Consider the following 22,646-nt stretch of genomic DNA (forward strand, 5'->3'; position numbering starts at 1 on the left):
AGCAATATTCTTTGAAAATGTTAGTTTTTACTCCTTTGCAGATTTATGCCCTGTGGCTTCCAGGCCCAGCACTTGTCTTGAGGTATCTTTACCTCTTGGAAAAATTATGGTACTCTGTAATTCCAAATATGAGGCACAGGTTCTGGTAAAAGGCTGTAATTAGGAAGAAAGAAGAAGAGCTATAGAAGTAGCAGATGGAAGGAAACATGGGAAGATGGATTAAGTGTCAGACAGGGATATTCCATTCAGTATTCCCCCATAACTCTATTTCTCTAATTTTCCTATATAACTCTTCATCACTAATTTCACCAGCATTGCAAACAAGGGGGGCATTCTTACTTAGGTGGGGATGGGGCGGTCAATGTTTGACTAACTGACTGCAGGTTTTGGTATTCCATGCCAAGATCGCCATCTGGCCTCTGTGTGTTCTATTCTTCAGGAGCACTGTCCTGAAAAGCTTCTAGGAAGTTTATGTTCTCCTCCTTTCCATGCTGCTTATCAAAGGTTAGCTTAGTCTTTGGCAAAAATGCAAACAAAAGCAAAGCCAATAGTATGATGGAGAATAACAAAATCCACGTGGGAGGGGAGGGGCAGAAGATGGCGGCGTGAGTAGAGCAGCGGAAATCTCCTCCCAAAACAACATTTATCTATGAAAATATAACAAAGACAACCCTTCCTAGAATAAAGACCAGAGGACACAGGACAATATCCAGACCACATCCACACCTGAGAGAACCCAGCGCCTCGCGAAGGGGGTAAGATACAAGACCCGGCCCCGCGGGAGCCGAGCGCCCCTCCCCCCAGCTCCCGGCGGGAGAAGAGCAGGCAGAGCGGGAGGGAGACGGAGCCCAGGACTGCCGAACACCCAGCCCCAGCCATCCGGGCCAGAGTGCAGGGCGCTCGATACTAGGAAAACAGGGCAGCAAGAACAGTGAGCAGGCACTGGAGGCTGGGAGACAGAGGGCATAAGAAAAGCGCGCGACCATTTTTTTTGCTTTTTTGCTGTTTTGTTTTGGCGAGCGCTTTTTAGAAGTCTTAAAGGGATAGGGACCCCAATACTAGGGAATCAGGGCAGAAAGACCGGTGAGCAGAGGCCTGAGGCTGGCACCGCAGAATAAAGAAAAACGAACGACCACCTTTTTTTTTTTTTTTAATTAAAAACTTTTTTTTTTTTAATTAAAAAAATTTTTTTTTCCTTTTTTTTTTTGGTGGGCGTTGTTTTGTTTTGGCGGGTGCTTTTTGGAAGTCTTAAAGGTGCAGGGCGGGTCACTTAATGCAGAGGTAGGGAATCCGGGACCTCTGGGCACCCTAACCCCTGGGCTGCAGGGAGCAGGGAGGCCCCTTACGGAGATAAATAGCCTCCCAGCAGCCCCTGCTCCAACGCGACTCCACCATTTTGGAGTAGCTGCCCGAGCCAGGCCACGCCCACAGCAACAGCGGAGATTAACTCCATAGCAGCCGGGCAGGAAGCAGAAACCCTGTCTGCGCGCAACTGCGCAGCACAAGCCACTAGAGGCCGCTGTTCTCCCAGGAGAGGAGGGCCACAAACCAACAAGAAAGGAAGTCCTTCCAGCCGTCACTGGTCCCAGTTCTGCAGACTATTTCTATCACCATGAAAAGGCAAAGCTACAGGCAGACAAAGATCACAGAGACAACACCAGAGAAGGAGACAGACCTAACCAGTCTCCCTGAAAAAGAATTCAAAATAAGAATCATAAACATGCTGACAGAGATGCAGAGAAATACGCAAGAGAAATGGGATGAAGTCCGGAAGGAGATCACAGATGCCAGAAAGGAGATCGCAGAAATGAAACAAACTCTGGAAGGGTTTATAAGCAGAATGGATAGAATGCAAGAGGCCATTGATGGAATTGAAATCAGAGAACAGGAACGCATAGAAGCTGACATAGAGAGAGACAAAAGGATCTCCAGGAATGAAACAATATTAAGAGAACTGTGTGACCAATCCAAAAGGAACAATATCCGTATTATAGGGGTCCCAGAAGAAGAAGAGAGAGGAAAAGAGATGGAAAGTATCTTAGAAGAAATAATTGCTGAAAACTTCCCCACACTGGGGGAGGAAGTAATCGAACAGACCACGGAAATACACAGAACCCGCAACAGAAAGGATCCAAGGAGGGCAACACCAAGACACATAATAATTAAAATGGCAAAGATCAAAGACAAGGAAAGAGTGTTAAAGGCAGCTAGAGAGAAAAAGGTCACCTATAAAGGGAAACCCATCAGGCTAACGTCAGATTTCTCAACAGAAACCCTACAGGCCAGAAGAGAATGGCATGATATATTTAATACAATGAAACAGAAGGGCCTTGAACCAAGGATACTGTATCCAGCACGACTATCATTCAAATATGATGGTGGGATTAAACAATTCCCAGACAAACAAAAGCTGAGGGAATTTGCTTTCCACAAACCACCTCTACAGAACATCTTACAGGGACTGCTCTAGATGGGAGCACTCCTAGAAAGAGCACAGCACAAAACAACCAACATATGAAGAATCGAGGAGGAGGAACAAGAAGGGAGAGAAGAAAAGAATCTCCAGATAGTGTATATAACAGCTCAATAAGCGAGCTAAGTTAGGCAGTAAGATACTAAAGAGGCTAACCTTGAACCTTTGGTAACCACGAATTTAAAGTCTGCAATGGCAATAAGTACATATCTTTCAATAGTCACCCTAAATGTTAATGGGTTGAATGCACCAATCAAAAGACACAGAGTAACAGAATGGATAAAAAAGCAAGACCCATCTATATGCTGCTTACAAGAAACTCACCTCAAACCCAAAGACATGTACAGACTAAAAGTCAAGGGATGGAAAAACATATTTCAAGCAAACAACAGTGAGAAGAAAGCAGGGGTTGCAGTACTAATATCAGACAAAACAGACTTCAAAACAAAGAAAGTAACAAGAGATAAAGAAGGACACTACAAAATGATAAAGGGCTCAGTCAAACAAGAGGATATAACCATTCTAAATATATATGCACCCAACACAGGAGCACCAGCATACGTGAAACAAATACTAACAGAACTAAAGGGGGATATAGACTGCAATGCATTCATTCTAGGAGACTTCAACACACCACTCACCCCAAAGGATAGATCCACTGGGCAGAAAATAAGTAAGGACACGGAAGCACTGAACAGCACAGTAGAGCAGATGGACCTAATAGACATCTATAGAACTCTACATCCAAAAGCAGCGGGATATACATTCTTCTCAAGTGCACATGGAACATTCTCCAGAATAGACCACATACTAGGCCACAAAAAGAGCCTCAGAAAATTCCAAAAGATTGAAATCCTACCAACCAACTTTTCAGACCACAAAGGCATAAAACTAGAAATAAACTGTACAAAGAAAGCAAAGAGGCTCACAAACACATGGAGGCCTAACAACACGCTCCTAAATAATCAATGGATCAATGACCAAATCAAAATGGAGATCCAGCAATATATGGAAACAAATGACAACAACAACACTAAGCCCCAACTTCTGTGGGACACAGCAAAAGCAGTCTTAAGAGGAAAGTATATAGCAATCCAAGCATATTTAAAAAAGGAAGAGCAATCCCAAATGAATGGTCTAATGTCACAATTATCGAAATTGGATAAAGAAGAACAGATGAGGCCTAAGGTCAGCAGAAGGAGGGACATAATAAAGATCAGAGAAGAAATAAATAAAATTGAGAAGAATAAAACAATAGCAAAAATCAATGAAACCAAGAGCTGGTTCTTCGAGAAAATTAACAAAATAGATAAGCCTCTAGCCAGACTTATTAAGAAGAAAAGAGAGTCAACACAAATCAACAGTATCAGAAACGAGAAAGGAAAAATCACGACGGACCCCACGGAAATGCAAAGAATTATTGGAGAATACTATGAAAACCTATATGCTAACAAGCTGGGAAACCTAGGAGAAATGGACAACTTCCTAGAAAAATATAACCTTCCAAGATTGACCCAGGAAGAAACAGAAAATCTAAACAGACCAATTACCAGCAACGAAATTGAAGCGGTGATCAAAAAACTACCAAAGAACAAAACCCCCGGGCCAGATGGATTTACCTCGGAATTTTATCAGACATACAGGGAAGACATAATACCCATTCTCCTTAAAGTTTTCCAAAAAATAGAGGAGGAGGGGATACTCCCAAACTCATTCTATGAAGCTAACATCACCCTAATACCAAAACCAGGCAAAGACCCCACCAAAAAAGAAAACTACAGACCAATATCCCTGATGAACGTAGATGGAAAAATAATCAACAAAATATTACCAAACCGAATTCAAAAATACATCAAAAGGATCATACACCATGACCAAGTGGGATTCATCCCAGGGATGCAAGGATGGTACAACATTAGAAAATCCATCAACATCATTCACCACATCAACAAAAAGAAAGACAAAAACCACATGATCATCTCCATAGATGCTGAAAAAGCATTCGACAAAATTCAACATCCATTCATGTTAAAAACTCTCAGCAAAATGGGAATAGAGGGCAAGTACCTCAACATAGTAAAGGCCATCTATGATAAACCCACAGCCAACATTATATTGAACAGCGAGAAGCTGAAAGCATTTCCTCTGAGATCGGGAACTAGACAGGGATGCCCACTCTCTCCACTGTTATTTAACATAGTACTGGAGGTCCTAGCCACGGCAATCAGACAAAATAAAGAAATACAAGGAATCCAGATTGGTAAAGAAGAAGTTAAACTGTCATTATTTGCAGATGACATGGTACTGTACATATAAAACCCTAAAGACTCCACCCCAAAACTACTAGAACTGATATCGGAATACAGCAAAGTTGCAGGATACAAAATCAACACACAGAAATCTGTGGCTTTCCTATATACTAACAATGAACCAACAGAAAGAGAAATCAGGAAAACAACTCCATTCACAATTGCATCAAAAAAAATAAAATACCTAGGAATAAACCTAACCAAAGAAGTGAAAGACTTATACTCTGAAAACTACAAGTCACTCTTAAGAGAAATTAAAGGGGACACTAACAGATGGAAACTCATCCCATGCTCGTGGCTAGGAAGAATTAATATCGTCAAAATGGCCATCCTGCCCAAAGCAATATACAGATTTGATGCAATCCCTATGAAACTACCAGCAACATTCTTCAGTGAACTGGAACAAATAATTCAAAAATTCATATGGAAACACCAAAGACCCCGAATAGCCAAAGCAATCCTGAGAAAGAAGAATAAAGTAGGGGGGATCTCACTCCCCAACTTCAAGCTCTACTATAAAGCCATAGTAATCAAGACAATTTGGTACTGGCACAAGAGCAGAGCCACAGACCAATTGAACAGACTAGAGAATCCAGACATTAACCCAGACATATATGGTCAATTAATATTTGATAAAGGAGCCATGGACATACAATGGCGAAATGACAGTCTCTTCAACAGGTGGTGCTGGCAAAACTGGACAGCTACATGTAGGAGAATGAAACTGGACCATTGTCTAACCCCATATACAAAAGTAAAGTCAAAATGGATCAAAGACCTGAATGTAAGCCATGAAACCATTAAACTCTTGGAAGAAAACATAGGTGAAAACCTCTTAGACATAAACATGAGTGACCTCTTCTTGAACATATCTCCCCGGCAAGGAAAACAACAGCAAAAATGAGTAAGTGGGACTATATTAAGCTGAAAAGCTTCTGTACAGCAAAAGACACCATCAATAGAACAAGAAGGATCCCTACAGTATGGGAGAATATATTTGAAAATGACACATCCGATAAAGGCTTGACGTCCAGAATATATAAGGAGCTCACACGCCTCAACAAACAAAAAACAAATAACCCAATTAAAAAATGGGCAGAGGAACTGAACAGACAGTTCTCCAAAAAAGAAATACAGATGGCCAACAGACACATGAAAAAATGCTCCACATCGCTAATTATCAGAGAAATGCAAATTAAAACTACAATGAGGTATCACCTCACACCAGTAAGGATGGCTGCCATCCAAAAGACAAACAACAACAAATGTTGGCAAGGCTGTGGAGAAAGGGGAACCCTCCTACACTGCTGGTGGGAATGTAAACTAGTTCAACCATTGTGGAAAGCAGTATGGAGGTATATCAAAATGCTCAAAACAGACTTACCATTTGACCCAGGAATTGCACTCCTAGGAATTTACCCTAAGAACACAGCAATCAAGTTTGAGAAAGACAGATGCACCCCTATGTTTATTGCAGCACTATTTACAATAGCCAAGAATTGGAAGCAACCTAAATGTCCATCAATAGATGAATGGATAAAGAAGATGTGGTACATATACACAATGGAATACTACTCAGCCATAAGAAAAGGGCAAATCCAATCATTTGCAGCATCATGGATGGAGCTGGAGGGTATTATGCTCAGTGAAACAAGCCAAGCAGAGAAAGAGAAATACCAAATGATTTCACTTATCTGTGGAATATAAGAACAAAGGAAAAACTGAAGGAACAAAACAGCAGCAGAATCACAGAACTCAAGAATGGACTAACAGGTACCAAAGGGAAAGGGACCGGGGAGGATGGGTGGGTAGGGAGGGATAAGGGGGGGAGAAGTAGGGGGATATTAAGATTAACATACATGGGGGGGTAGGAGAAAAGGGAGGGCTGTACAACACAGAGAAGGCAAGTAGTGATTCTACAACATTTTGCTATGCTGATGGACAGTGACTGTAAAGGGGTTTATAGGGGAGACCTGGTATAGGGGAGAGCCTAGTAAACATAATATTCGTCATGTAAGTGTAGATTAGTGATACCAAAAACAAAGCAAAAAAAAAAAAAGGGCAGTTCCTGTGTGGTAACCTCCAACGAGTTCTACACAAGGGTATAAAGGGCATATAAAAGTGTAGGCAAAGGGTCTTTTTGTGTTTATACAGAGGATCAAAGCCTAATTGGGCTACCCGGAAAATGAACTAAGATACGATATGAAAAAGAACTTCCAACATCTGCACTCTCTGGAAGACTCATGCCAGAAGATGATCATCAAAAAACCCCAACAAAGATCCACGGACTGCTACAGCTGTAGATGCACTCATCCCACCAGTTCCTGGACTTGCCATGGGAATGAGGAAGGAGATATCTAAGCTGGCCTGTGCATACAGTAAAACAACAAATTTGACTGGATCTATACTGTTGGAACTCAACCAAGAATTTGGAGAAGTGCAAATTGTAGCGCTCCAAACTCTTACAACTACAAACTGTTTACTGTTAAAAGAACATATGGCATGTGAACAGTCCCCAGGAATGGGTTGTTTTCATTTGTCTGATTTCTCTCAGACTGTTCAAGTTCAGTTGGACAATATCCACCATATCATAGATAAGTTTTCACAAATGCCTAAGGTGCCTTATTGGTTTTCTTGGTTTCACTGGAGATGGCTGGTAATTACAGATATGCTTTGGTTATGTAACTATACTCCTATTATGTTAATGTGTGTGCACAATTTAAGTAGTAGCTTAAAACCTATATATGCTGAAGTAACTCTACAAGAAGATATGTCAAAGAAATAATCAATCTTCCCATATTTTCTTCCGTCTGCTACTTCTATAGCTTTTCTTTTTCCTTCCTAATTACAACCCTTAAATAGAATTCGTGCCTCATATCAAATTTACCGAGTATCATAACTCCTCCAAGTGGTAAAGATACCTCAAGACAAATGCTGGGCATAGAAGCCACAGGGCATAAATATGCAAAGAAGTAAAAAGCTAACCTTTTCAAACAATAAGGCTTCCCTCTCACTTACCAACTTCACATTTCCCTGTATGGCCCCGGAAGATGACTGGTTAGCCAGAGACGGGTAAGATTCCTCAAGGGAGGAACAACCTAAGACAGGCACAGTCGCAGGGGGCCATCAGGTGAGAAATTGGGGATCAACAGAGGTGAGGCTTAGAACCTCACCCCCCCTGTTCTGAGAGAAATCTTCTGCATACGTGGATGTTTTATTGCCCTAGTCTAGCTTGGATTAACACATAGTCTACAGGCACACACCTGATCATCTACATTTGCTCTCTTACAACACTAAACTATGTTTTCTACCTTTATCTTGTATCTACCTACCACTTCAGCATTTTATTAAAAATAATAATAATAAAGAGAGAAATGTGGTATCCACATATAAATCAAGTATAAAAACCAAATGAGTATTCATATTTGAACTGACTGTTTAGAGTTCATAATGCATGAGCCAAACCGAAAGTTTCTGTGATGACTGCCCTTGTACTGTTCACTATGTAACTTACTCACTATGTAAGAATTTGTTCTCCATGTAAGAACTTGTTTGTTATGCCTCAGAAGTTTGGAGACTGACGAAAATTAGGCTTGGGGTGGATTAATGATTGTGCATTGAGCATTGACTCCCCTATACATAATTTTATTGTTGTTAACAACCATTTGATCAATAAATATGAGAGATGCCCTCACAAAAAAAAAAAAAAAAAAAAAAAAACAGACACAAAAATAAGCTTGAATGAATGGAAAGATGTATTGTGTCTGAGGGACTCTAAAATTAGATTCTAAGATAAAGATACAAGTTGTCATTATTTATTAAAGATAAACTCCTTTTAAAACCAAAAAAAAAAAAAATCCAGGTGGGTAATATGGGGAGCCAGCTGCGAAGGCCCCTGCTTTGTGGGGGGTCTCCTCCTGCCTGAGCTTCACTACACAGCTTGAGCAGCATGGCTCCCGGCACTCTTGAGGTTGATTTCTGGCCAAAGGGACAAATAATGTTTGGGAGTAACTTCAATAAATAATACATTCATATTAAATGATATATGTATATTAAATAATATTATTAAAATATATTTTAACTATTTTTATTTAAGTGTATTTATTAAATTCATTTAAAAATATTTTAAATATTTTCAGTAAGTATTAAATGTAATATTTACATATTAAATATTAATAAACATTAAAATGATATTAAAACATTCCAATCTTTCTTTTTTATTGTGTTAAAATATTCCACTGGTGGTAAAATTACCACTTTAACGATTTTTAAGTACCATTAAATGGCATTAAGCATATTCGTGCTGTGCAACCATTACCACCATCCTTCCCCAGGACTTTTTCATCTTCCCAAACTGAAATTCTGCACCCATGACATTCTAACTCTCCACTTCCCCACCCACCAGCAGCCTGGCAAGCACTCTCTGTCTCTGTGGATTTCACCGCCCTAGGTGTCTCATACCAGAATCACATAATACTTGTTCTTTTGTGCCTGGCTTGTTTCACTTAGCATAACGTCCCAAGGGTCATCCGTGTTGTCACATGTGTCAGAGTTCCCTTGATTTTTGAGGCCGAATGATATTCCATGGTATGGGCATACTACATCCTATTTACCCATTCATCCCTCAATGGACATTCGGGTCGCTTCCACCTTGGACTTTTGTGAGTAATGCCTCTACGAACATGGGTGTACACGCATGTCTTTAAGCCCAGCTTTCAATTTTCTTGGGTATTTACCCAGACATGGGGTTGCTGGGTCCTACGGGAGACTGTATTCTTGCTGTTCTGTCCCCCAAGCTGCACTCCTCGCAGTCCTTGGCTTGGGGCCTCCCTTCATCTTCAAAGGCAGCAAAGCAGTGTCTTGTTTCAGTGGCCGCAGTGCCTCCTCTGTCTCAAATTTCTCTCTGCCTCTGTATTGTGAGGACACTTGGGATTGAATATAGGGCCCACCAGGATAATCCTAGCTCAGGATTCTTAATTTAATCATGTGGATGAAATGAGAGTTCCTGTGGCCAGGATTCTCACCTGGCCCTGGTTGACTAGCTCACTGCACACCTGTGGGCAATACATGGCTTTTGACTCTATACAAAGAGCTCCGCCCAGTGCTCTGGGCATGACACGGTGGCAGAGCTGCGTGCAGGAGAGCAGAGCAGAGGCTGAAGTGGTGACAGTGCTGAGGACAGAGGCCCAGAGGATGGCTGTGTGGGATGACTGTGCAGAGAGGCCCAGAGGACAGCTGTGCAGGGCAGCTGTGCAGACAGAGGGGCCCAGAGGCAGAGACTGGCTTGCTGCATGCAGACTTGCTCTGAGTGAATGGGATTCTAGTGACTGATCTGTCACCTGGAAATAAAGTTGGGTATAACCCTTTCACCCCAAGAACGTTTTGCTGTCAAGTTCTTTGGTCACATTGAATCCATAGTGAACTTGCCCAGGGCTGAAACCCACTGGCAGGACAATTGGCGTAGTTGGCAGGATTCACTGTTGATCAAGGAAAAAGACAGGCTGCCCTTACAGGAGAGGTGCTTCAGCGGGCTGCCCCTGTGAATGGGGAGACAGTGGATTGTCCCCCAATGGGTATATGGTATGAGGTGGCTTGCCTCCTAGAGGACTGGGCTGCACCCCAGGACTGGAGGCAAGTGGAGGTGACACTTGAGGCAGTAGGGGTGGCCCTTGGTATAGTAAGCAGATCCTTTGAGAAGCAGAGTGTCCATGAGGCAGTGGGGACTGTGGGTTGGCTGCTTCTCACAGTATTAAAAAGGTCCACAGAGGAGACCCAAGAAAGGGCGGTGCAAAAACGTGAGCTGCAAACTTGTGTGGATTCCCTGAGGAAGGAGATGGCATGATGCAGGAGGAGGCAGTACAAGAGTGCCAGCATCAAGGTGCCATTGGAGACAAGATGGCAGCACTGCCAGGTGTTCTGAAGGAGGAAGAGGCCATCAAGGAAAAAGACAAACTCCTGAGAGAAGCGCAGGTGGAGGTGGCACAAGAACATTAGCTGCGAAGCATTGAGCTGAAGGTAAGAGACCTTCTGAAGACTGATCTGGCATTGTTGTGAGGCACTGTAGCAGAGGAGGCACTTGGGGGAGTGGAGAGAAAGGTGCCATCAGCCCCAGAAATGGAGGAGCTGGGGAAGGATGAAGGGGTGGTGCTGGAGGCACTGGCCCCTCCTGTATTGAAAGCATGCCCAGTGGTTGTAAAGAAAATAAAGACCCAGCAGCTGAAAGTTCCCCAAGGAGAGGAGCAGCCCCCTCCCCAGGTCGTGGAGCACTCTATGGTCCGCCTCTATACTCAGGCTGAGCTGGGGGCTGTGGGACTTAGAGGTGGATGGAATTGTTCTGTCAGGATCAGAGATGGGAAAGCTGTCTTCCCTGACAGTGCAGTCCGCCTTGAGGCAGCAATTACAAAATGCAAGGTGACGTGTACAGTAGCAGAAGCAACGAAAACCCGGAAAGAAAGAAGACCTGTTACTTGCAGGAGGAATTTGAGGGGCCCCGTGAGGGTTACGAGGACCCAGATGTGGGTTGATTTGATATGGGCAGGAGTAGATGGAAGGAAATTAGACAGGAAGCCAAATAGGATCTCACTGGAGCTATAGCAACAACTGAAACCAGAGCAACAGTTTCAGCCATTAAGACCAAAGAGGCAGAGGTCAGAGACAGAGCCACGAGTCCGGCCTGTGTGTCTGCAAGACTTTTTGCTGGAGAGGGTGGAGAACAATGTTCAAGCTTCCTTGCACAGGGACCATTGCAGAGGACTAAGGGCACACAGATTGAGAGGAGAGAATCCTGGAGGGGTGGAGTGTGGATAAAATGAGAGTTGCCGGGGCCAGGATTCTTCTCACCTGGCCCTGGCTGACTAGTTCACTGCACTCCTGTGGGCAATACATGGCTGTTGACTCTATATAAAGAGCTCTGCCCAGTGCTCTGGGCATGACACGGTGGCAGGGTTGCAAGGCTGTAGGAGAGCAGAGGCTGGAGTGGTGGCAGTGCCGAGAACAGAGACCCAGAGGACGACTGTGTGGGACGACTATACAGAGAGGCCTGGAGGACTGCTGTGTGGGATGGCTGTGCAGGCAGAGCGGCCCAGAGGTCAAGACCAGCTTGCTGCATGCAGACTCGCTCTGAGTGAATGGGATTCTAGTGACTGACCTGCCACCATGGAAATTAAGTTGGGTATAACCCTTTCACCCAAGAACATTTTACTGTCAATTTCTTTGGTCACATTGAATCCATAGCGAACTTGCCCAGAGCTTAAACCCATTGGCAAGACAATCACATCTGCAAAGTCTCTTTTGCCACATAAGGTGACATTCACAGATTCCAGGGATTATGACCTAGATATCTTTGGAAACCACTTTTCAGCCTAACACACTAGCTAATAGAAAAAGTAAGAGGAACACAGAAAGCTATCATGAAAAGAAAGGCCCATAAAACCCACTGTCCCTAGAGATCATCACAGGAAATAGTTTGAGGCACATTTTTCTAGATTTCTTTCCAAATATGTTTTTTATTTCCTCTCCTTTTTAAAAAGTCAAAAATGTGATAACTTTCTACACAGCCCAGCAACTTGTCTCCATTTAATAATGTATCTTTGCAGTGAGGTTCTTTACAAACGAAAGGGATTTACTTTTATTCTACTGTCTTCTTTGATATAAAAATAGCAACTTTCCAGTAAAGCAAGTGACTTTTAGAAAAATTCTATTTGAGATAATCTCCTAGAAATGTCAATGTTAACTTTAATTCATAAGAGGAAAGAGAAAATTTGAACTAGGATAAGGGAAGAGGCTAGTTAGAACTTAGTATTTTGGGTAAATGAGAGAAAGGATACTCTAATTATATGTAGATGCACAACATACCTGAATGTTTAATCACTCTATGTGGCATGTTAGCATGAGAGTCAATGATCCCATGGCATCAGTTTAGATTTAAGCATCCTGTTCTAGGGGTGGAGAGATTAGGTGACATGGACTGGGATCCTGGTTCTGCCAGGCTGAAGGCCAGCTATGTGACTTTAGGCAAGCTGTATCTAATTTCTGGGCCTAAGTGTCCCCAACTTTGAAGTGAGGGGATTGGACTGTAAGTTGTCTAAATTTCTAATGATCTACCATTCTGCAATTTGGGAAGAGTACTATTCTAGCAGACTAGAGACCCAGTTTTGAATTCCAGCTTACTTATGACCATGAGCTAGACAGCTCTGTTGGGCCTCAGTTTATTCACCTGTAAAATGGGCAAGCTGGATTAGAGTGTTCTCAGGATCCCTTCTAAATCACATCCTAAGTCAGTGAGTCTTTAACTTCAATGTGCCTAAGAATCCCCTGGGGATATAAACTTCAGTGTCTCATTCAGCAGGTCTGTAGTGGGGCCTACACTTCTAGCAAGTTCCCAGGTGAGGCTGATGCTGGTCTAAGGACCACACTTTGAATAATGAAGTATTTGGATTCAAACTGTCAGGAAACTTTGTAAAAGACTGGGAAACTGGCAGAAGAGATACTGTGTGTCCCTTGGGTGAAGGGCTTGCCTGGGGTTACCTGGTGCTGTTGGGGTATGCACCTTTGCTTGTTTTCTGTTGCTCAGTTTTGTAAGAGTAGAAGTTAAAAGCAGAGCATGGGTAGTAATGGGAAGCATTTTGTTTGATAGAGGTACCATTGATTTCAGCCCTGTAGAAAAAGGTGACTCCCAAACATTACTTTTTCTTGTCCTATAGGACATTAGCCAGTTTTGTACAATTAGCAAATTCATTTCAGTATTCCTGATGGTCCACATACATGAGTTCTTCAAAATATCCTTTAAACCGGTTTTACTTTTTTGAAAATTATACTTTTAGCACCACTGGTCCTTTGCAATTCATTCATTGATTCATTTACAGCAAGAAACACTTGGGGGAGGAGGGTCTTGGATACATAAATTCCTCTAGGAAAGTGGCTGGTCGGGAATCATGCTTTTCATATTCTTAGCCCAGGTGAGAAAACTACACTTTACCCCAATCTTAGCTGGATAATTCCCCTCCCAGGGCTGTAAAGTCATAGAATATGGTGGAAGAAGATACTTTAACCACCAGCTGGTCCATTAACGATAAAGAGGTCGAAAGACCTGCCCAAGTCCAGGTGGCTATAGCCCTGCAGGGATTCCGAGCCCGGCCTCAGGACTCCGGCGGCACTCCTTACACCTGCCATCTAGTTTATTCCGGGGCCACAGAACCGATGGCTCTCACACGCCTGCTACTATTTGGAATGATTTGACCCTCGGGCGTCTATAGAGGGACGCGGGGTGGAGCACCGGGCCGGAGGGAGCCTGGGGCCGCCGCGCCCGCGGGGTCCGGCCCCGGCCGCGCTCCGCCTCCGGCTCCGCCCCTCCTGTCTGTCTCCTCCGCTCGCTACCGATAAAGTTGTTGTTCTGCCAACATGGCGGCGCCCGTGGCTCTGTGCCGGGCCGTGTGCCCCTAAAGCTGGGGACTTGGGCACGAAGAGCCGCAGGCAGAGCCTGTGAGCAGGTAAACCCCTGATCGGGGCTCGGCGGGGCGACGGGCCGGGCTCCGTTCCCTCTCCTCCCGGGGGCAGGAGGTTCCGACTGGCTGGGGACGGCAAGGGAAGGTGCGGGCTGGGTCAGGTGGTCCCGGAGCCGCGCAGTTTCTGGACTGAAGTCTCAGGCCCGGGTCCCCAGACTCTGAGCCATGGACCGTGTTGATAGCTCTGGACCCTAACCCAGGAAAACGCACGTGTACATAGAGTTTTGTACCCAAGTGCCTCTCCCCAGCACTCCCCTATCCCGATTCATCTCCGGATCTTCGCTTCCTCGGCTGGGGGCTGGGGGTCTGAACTCGGTTAAAGGCTATCCAGCGCATCTCTGGCCCGCGGGTCATCGCCACAGTATGTGAGAGCTCGAAGGTCAGAGGTCATCTGGGTCTAGCCCTCATTTTAGAAGCTGAAGTGCCAGACAGGAAATAATTTCCTTGAGGTCACAGGAATTAGTTGCAACAGCCAAGATATTTATTGTTTTTGTCACAATACTTGTTTTCTTTAAGATGCATTTCCCTTGGTATATTCTTAAAACATTTTCTTTTGGGTAAAAATGCCCTCATGTGCCCCTCCCATGTGTTCTGTTTCTTTGCCTTGTCTCCTACTCTTCATCCACACATGATTGTCATTTCGGGTCCAGTTCTCAGGACTCTCCTTCTCTGACCACGTGCTGCTGCCCCCACCATTCTCAAAAAGCTTAACCTTAAGTTCTAAATAAGGCTGAAGTTCAGGGCTGACTCTAAAGAGGAGTGAATAGTGGGGATTGATGCTTTGGAAGGCTGTGGGAGGAAAGATTCCAAACATTTAGGCAATAAACTGAGTGAGACAGAGCTGAGGAAGAAAAGGGCCAAGCTGATCATAAATTATGAACCACACCTTTCATGTTGATCAGAAGGGGATAATCTAATAAAATGGCTACTCCCTGTTGTCAGGAAGAAGCAGTGCCCTTCTGGGTTTTGGTGGGTAGAGAAATAGAGAGCAGGGCCCTGAAAAAGAAAAAGCGGACAGGGCTGAGCCCCAATGAAGTTCTGTAATAAGTCATAGCACTACTAAGTACACTATATGCTGTGTCCCACTGAGTCCTGGGGACCCTCTGACAGAAAGGATGTGAACTTTTGTTAAAGGGCCTTGACACATACTATCAGATTGCTCCCCAGAGAGGTGGAATCAAAGTACATTCCTACCAGCAGTATATAAAAATGTACATTTTTTGCTTAATAGTTTTTTGCAGATCTTTTAAGAAAAATGTCTCATTGTTTTAATTTACATTTCTTGGATTAGTTCTAAAGTTGATCATTTTCACATATCTATTAGCTATTCTATTTCCTCACTTTTCCTTTGCCCATTTTTAAATTAAGGTTTTCAATGTTTCTCATATGTGAACTCTTTAGGATGACCTTTTGTTATTGCAGTTTTGGCAAACATTTTCTCTCAGCTTATTGTTTGCTTTCTAATTTTGCTTTTGGTGTTTTTGATATGTAGGCATTTTACATTTTTAGAGAGTCACATCTATTAATATTTTCCTTTGTGAATACTTCCATTGCTTTTATGCTCAGGACAGAAACATCCTGCACCTTGTAAGATTTATTAAATGCTCATCTACATTTTCATCTTGTTTTATAGTACTTAAAAAAAAACTACTCAATATAGGATTTACTTTGGTGTATTAGAGACAGCGCTCTAATTTGTTTTTTTACCCCATGCATGGAATAATCTAGTACTTTGTAATCCACTTGTGCCTTTTTCTTCATAAACTTTAAATTTTTAAAAATTCCCAGATCTGTTTCAGGATTCTCCAGTCTATACCATTGATTTATGAAAAGGAGAGGTTATTAGTGAGCCAGGTATTAATATGAACATATTTAGAAAGCTTATTCTTGTGTAGAGAGGGATGTTATGTGTTATTTATGATTAGCATATAGGGTAACTAGTTATAGAGATGGGATTAGCATTTTAAGTGGAAGAATGACATTCCTTTGTCTTGCTCATATTGGTGATCAGTCTGCACTTTTTGAAATTTCATTTATTACAATGGCTAACCAGCATTGAAACAAACATATGAGATTGAGATCAGTTAATTTGTATTTTTATAGTTTTGTTGTTTCCCATTGTTTCTATGATAGTCCAGAACACTCTCCTTATGTGTTCTTAGGGAATGCAGTCCAGGAGTGAAATGGCAAGCTTGTATCTATAAGCATCTGCTAAATGGCTTGTGAAGAGATGGAAATGCTGACTTAGCAAGAGAACCATAAAATCCATGTGTCCTGTGAAAAGTTCTAATTATAAAGAAATGCAACCCCTAAAAAAATGCAATTGCCTTAATTGTACAAAGCGTCTATTAGGTTGGTCATATTAAATTGATAATAACCAATTTCATACAGGTCACTATAATATCTGTAGTCATATCTGTACACTTTAAATAGCCAAGCCCAATGGATAGGGAAGTTTGTTCAAGCCCGTGTCTGATTCTACCTGCAAAAGGAGCAAGAGGCATTAAATACAGTGAGAATTGGTATGTCAAGAACTTTGGCAGACCAACTTGTGAAATGCCAGCACACAGATGCCATTTTATGTGAGTGCGAAGCATACTTGTCTAAGCGTCTAATGAACCCTCCTGGCAACACTTATGACCCAGTATCTTTGTGAAGCAGACCAAACCCTACTAGATACGGAAAAATTTTGAAAGAATCAAAGCATTAACACCACCAGTTCAGAGTGCCCGGTCCTTCCTTTATTTCTCCCTTGGTTTTGAAAGACCTCTTTTCATCTGTTTCTTCACTCTAGCACTTTTGAATGCTGTTATGCAAGAAAGCAAAATGCTTAGGCTGTGTAGTCATAATCTTAAATATTTGATGAACTCTCACCCTAAACTTTTAAACAGTGATGAAACCTGAAAACTCCTGTGAAGTCATTTCTGGATTTCACCTTTGGAAGAAGCTAGTGAAACATTAAAGTTGAATTTTGAATTGGAATCAGATGTCCTAATGAACCCATGAGTTGTATTCCAAAGACCATAGTACTCACCACACTATACCAGATATTTCTGTGTTCCCTACTAGTATGTAAATGCTGTGAAAAAAGGGATTTTGTTTTTGTTCACTGCTGGGTCCCTACTGCCTAGAACAGTGTGGACCTAGCGGTATTCAATAAACATCTGGTAAATGAATGAAGAACTAAATGAATAAACAGTCTTCTAAATAATGGTTATTTCCTGGCTCAGCCTACTGGGTTTATTTAATTTATAATATGTATGAAAATGCTAATAATAGCTTAGAGTCTCTGCTCCTCTTGGGATGCTTGTGTTCAGATCCTTTCTGATGTTCGAGCCTGAGGCCAAGCCACAATGTGCTTGGAGCTCTGCTGAAGCCTGGGCGCTGGGAAGTGAAGCCTGCTAGAAGACCCTGGGCTGGCCTGAGGGGAGGGTGGGAGGGGGCTCTGCTGCCTCCTCTGCGGCCCGTGAAGTTGTGTCTGGAGTGGGCCCAGGTCAGTGTCCGTTTCTTCCTGTGGGACTTTTGTGTTTGGGAGCACTGAGCACCTTTATATATTTTCCATTAAGTTTGCGTTTAGCCAATTAAACCCTAAAGTATTCTTTTCAGGGCAGGAAATCATCAAAAGAGGAGGCAAGCGTGTGAACAGGCAGGGACCACTGGGCTGTGCTGGAAGGGAGGACAAGCCCAGGAGAGGGCCCCAGGCTGCTCACAGTGAGTCTCCTGCCCTGTTTTTCAGGGTGTCCCCATCTTCTGAAGATGGCTTCTGCTTGGCAGAGACTGGATTTTTATGCCTCTCTTCTGAAAAGACAGCTAAATGGTGTGCCAGATGTTATCAGCTGGGGAAGAAGAGTGATTGCTGGATGTTCCAGAGGTATTTACAGTGCCACTGGAAAGTGGACGAAGGAGTATACATTGCAGACAAGAAAGGATGTTGAGAAATGGTGGCATCAACAAATAAAAGAACAGGCCTCAAAAATTTCAGAAACTGATGTGAGTATTCTGAGAGATTCTGAGAGGGTACAGAAGAAGGGCTAAGGACTTGAACTTAGGGCTTAGACTGCCCGTGTTCAAATAAGTCATTAAGTATGTGACCTCGAACCAAATGATCAAATCTGTCTGTGCTTCAGTTTTCTTCCCTAATATGACAGTGTTAATAATGGCGCCCATCTGCTTCCAAGGATGCTTGTGAGGAGTAAATGAAATGGGACAGGGATAGTGCTTTAAAGAGTTTGAGTGTGAAGCACGTATCTGCAAAGTGCAGGTGGGCAGCATCTGCTGGGGAAACTCATCAAGACAGGAGCCACACAGGTGTCAGGTCCTTCATGGTCCATTGCATGGTGGGCAGCATGCAGGGAGCTGCAGTATCAGATATGAGGCTCCAGGAGAGAGACCTGGGCCCCTCGGGCTGTAGAACTTTTAATCCACATATTCTGAGAAGTACCTGCCCTCCCCTGGCCTGACCTTGGCCTTCAACCCTATTCTGCCATCTCAGCATCATGGTTTGGGAGGTACCAGCCCTTCCCTTGTGTGATCTGGGGCTGGGATCCAGCCTTGCAGTAGCAGCTGTACCAGTTGGTGGACACCTGGTTTCTGGTCTGTGTGTGCTGGCTCAGCACTCTCCCGGACTCAGTTGTTTTGAGAACTTGCTGTAGCCAGTTTCCAGGGAGCACACTGCTGGAGGCCGACTGCTTCTGTAGGATGTTAGCCTATTGCAGATCAGCCTTGGATGTGTTAACCTCACCACTGGATATTGATGAACATGACAAATGGGAGATGTGATTGTGATGTGAAATGTTAGATCTAACCAGAGCAAAGCATTAGTTTACTCTTACATTCTGACCATCCCTCACCAAATAATACAGATCCTCTATGTTCAATTAAAGAGATAAGGCCAAAGGCAAGCAGTTGAGTAAATGTAACTGCCCAAGACCACACTTCACTAGAATTGCCTTTTCCCATCTCCTAATTGTCACTCTTACCAGACTCATATTTTCTGCAAGATTGGTCATTATGAAAAATGTGTGTGTTCGGGGGAGTTACTTGTGTTAAATTGAAGGGTGGTTTTTGGCACTGATTAGAAAGAAAATCTGGCAGTGAGAAAGATGTAGGATATAACAAGTAAAATGATAAAAAGGAAAGTTTGAATATGATGCATAATTGTTCAGTGAAAGCTTGACTTTTACCTCATTAGGAGTGAAAAGCTTTCATGTCAACATGACCAGACTAATGCTACTAAATGTATTCTGGAAACAAACTCTAGGTAGCAGTTTAATTCTGAATGAAGAGCATAAAATTAGTTTTTTTCTTTTCTTCTCTCTTTTCTTTTTGGTTTAGTTTATAATGTAGTGGTTTCCAAACACTTTAAACTTGGGGATTACAGATTTTGTGACATCTCATTCTTCTCAAGCATATGGTTTTTTAAAAAATTAAATGGGTCACAGTAAGCTATGTTTTTAATTGGAGAAATAGCTTAAGGGACATTGTGGGTGGTCCCCTGGTAGCAGTCTGTTAGGGAAATGGTGAAGTGGAGAGAGCACTTGAGAAGGAGTCCAGAGCCTGGGCAGTAATGCTGGCTCTGGCCCAAGAAACCAGTGTGATCACAGCCACATCATTTCACCTCTTAGATCCTCAGACTCCTTGCTTTGTTTATCTGACAGAATCGTTTTGAAAATCAAATGAGAAAATGTATCTGAATACATTTAACAAACTGAAGTGTTACATAAATAAAAAATACAAGAAGAGAAAAACAGTGGTATGTCTTTGTCAGACTGAGAATGTGACTGGGTGCTGGTGGAGTTTGAAGCATTTAGAATTGACCTCACTCTGGTGTTCGGTACATTTGAAATCTACCCAAACAAGTTTCTAGAAGTTGAATGTCTTGCCATCATCTTCATAACCATCATTAGGAGACGAATTTTTGTTTCATGAGGCTTGTACTGGGTGTCAGGCACCATTTTCCCATATATTACCTCATTTAATCCTGAAACAACCCAGGAGATAGGTATTTTTATCCACACTTTCTGGGTAAGAAAACTGACATTCAGAGGAAGGTTTCGTTCTCTGCTGAGATGCTCTCCTGGAACGTTCTTTTGCCTCACCTTTGATTTGCAAATTGTAAACTGAGCCCAGAAAGGCAGAGGAGTTCGCCTAAGGTCTCACAGCCAGCGGCAAGGCTGTGGCCAGAACGAGGGCTCCAGGCTTCTGTCTGCCATCGTCAAGGCTCTTGGACAGCTTCGGAACGTGCTCTATGGAAAGGCAGGAATTATCTTTCTCCTGATGTCAGAAGCTGACAGAAATAATAGGACCCACTTATAAAACCCATCCTTTTCCCTTTGCTTGCAATCTTCATTTCTTTTAAAGGCTTCAATGCTTACATTTTTATATAATTATGAAAATTTCCCTTTCAGTCAGATTCCTGCTCAATTATAACATAAACTCCCATAACTCCTTCTCTCTTTTCCACCCCCAGAGGATAGAACATATATCATTGTCACAGAGGAAAATGACTTAATTCATATAGAAGAGCAAAAGGCGGGGGCAGGCAGTAGCTGAATACCTTTTCTGCAATAAACAAAAATATTCATGAGTTTTAAAGACTTTTGCTAGCAATACTTTCCTATATATCTTCTATAAACTCAGTTTTGGAGTTTGGCTTGGCTAGAATGTAATAAATAACTCGATTTTCCTATAAATTTACTCTTTGTTGGACAGACGAACTAAAAGGAAATGCAAATGAATAAGCTGTATGTGGAAAATGTTTGGGCAAGATTAATTGTTAAATAGAAACAATATAAGAAACAAGTATATCACTGTAATAAAAACAAGGTGATTATAATAAAAGAAAAATAGGTTTAATGTATAAACCTTAAAACAAAAAACTAGAAATAGTTTATATCAAGGATTTTGTTTTTTCAGATCCCAAAGAACTCTGTATCAGCTGTTTTCCTGTCCCCCTAAAAATTTCCAAATAAAAAATAGACCGAATCCATTGCACAGAGGAGTAAAGTTTCCCTAGAGTAGACAGTTTGCATCTGATTCTGTGTGCAGTGATACCTTCTGTGAGGGCCTTGTTTATAAGCTGAGAGGATTATCTGTCACTTTCCCTCTTAAAGGCAGTAAGGCCTACGTCTCCACCTGTTCCTGAGCCTCGGACCTCTCATGCTCCTGAGGTTTTCCTACGAGTTATGGATCCACAGTTTCCAATTAAAGTGTGTGATCGATATGCTGCAGTATGTCCATTTATATACATCAGTTGCAGCTGTCACTTCTGCATTTGAAGATGATTTTCTAGGTTTGTATTATCCAGACTATTTATTCTCTTTTCCCTTTCCTCCTTTAGGCAGCTTTACTAACCACTCATTAGCAATTTCTAGAGGATGTTCCCCTCTAGTTTATTTTGCTACATGTTAGTGGGCCTGTTAAAGGTTTGTTTAAGTTCTTTGCTGAAGGAAATTTAAACCAAGAGTGAAATGACATTTGGAAAGAACTTGATTTCTGGTTTCTTTTGCTCGCCGATTACAGTTAGCTTTGTCAGTTACCATCAGTAATGCAAATAGTTAGCAAAATATTATACCACTGCCCCCAAATACACATACATAGAAGAGTGGTTATGAATATTCTGTTTTGTATTTGTTTTCACTACTTTTGGGGAAGCAAAGCTCTGAAGAACTCAGTAGCGCTCCAGGAAGGGTGTGAGGACAGAAAGAGGAAAACAGTAGCAGAAATAAATGAAATAGTGATAAGATCAAGATAGTCCCAACCCTAGTGACCAGAGAGATGCAGTCACCTGTTGTTGTTTCTGCTTTGGGAGGAGAGACCCACCCCCCAGGAGGATTTAAGGCTGGTGGAGGAACATTCCTATCACCTGGACAGGATTTGCAGAATTTGTTGGGAAAAAATGGCCTTTGGTAATAACTACTGTTGGGGGCCAGTTACTAAACCCCTGCTGGGCATGACTGGGGGCTGTGGTGGGGGTGGGAGAGCAGGCAGGTAGTAAGGGAAACACAGTGCTTGACCTTGAACCACGGTCCCCAATAAGGAGTCAATTAAATGACTTAGCGTCCTTTGGAGTCTTATCCCCTTGTGTGCCAAACTCAAAGTCAGCAATGCGGTAAGGAGTCCCTGCCCTGTGCTCATTCTGTTCAGATGCATGTGCCATTTTTCTGTTTTGCTAAGATGAAGCTTTCTCTTTGAAAGTTTGAGAGTTCTGCAGAATCTGCGGATAAATGCATCTACAGGAAATTTAGGAAGGGGCTCCATTTTTAGAGTTGTCAAATCTATGTGATTTAACTATTGTTTCCTTGAAATAGATGGGTATATGTGTTAGAGCTTCATTTGGAAAAACATACAGTTAAGACCTAA

The 22,646-nt window shown here is 42.5% G+C and overlaps 1 protein-coding gene across 6 annotated transcripts in view; it reads left to right on the top strand.

Annotated features, from left to right (window-relative positions):
- The first annotated feature begins 14,155 nt into the window (after window positions 1-14,155).
- LARS2 (leucyl-tRNA synthetase 2, mitochondrial) overlaps window positions 14,156-22,646 on the top strand; it is a 173,460-nt gene continuing 164,969 nt past the window's right edge. For all 6 annotated transcript variants that reach the window (XM_036899365.2, XM_036899369.2, XM_036899367.2 and 3 more), the window contains exons 1-2: window positions 14,156-14,270; window positions 18,022-18,275. In XM_036899365.2, coding sequence (XP_036755260.2) covers window positions 18,042-18,275 — 234 coding nt within the window. In that variant the 5' untranslated portion in view covers window positions 14,156-14,270; window positions 18,022-18,041. The remainder of the gene's footprint in view (window positions 14,271-18,021; window positions 18,276-22,646) is intronic.

Source organism: Manis pentadactyla, chromosome 1 (genome assembly GCF_030020395.1).
Source record: "Manis pentadactyla isolate mManPen7 chromosome 1, mManPen7.hap1, whole genome shotgun sequence".
Classification (NCBI taxonomy): domain Eukaryota; kingdom Metazoa; phylum Chordata; class Mammalia; order Pholidota; family Manidae; genus Manis; species Manis pentadactyla.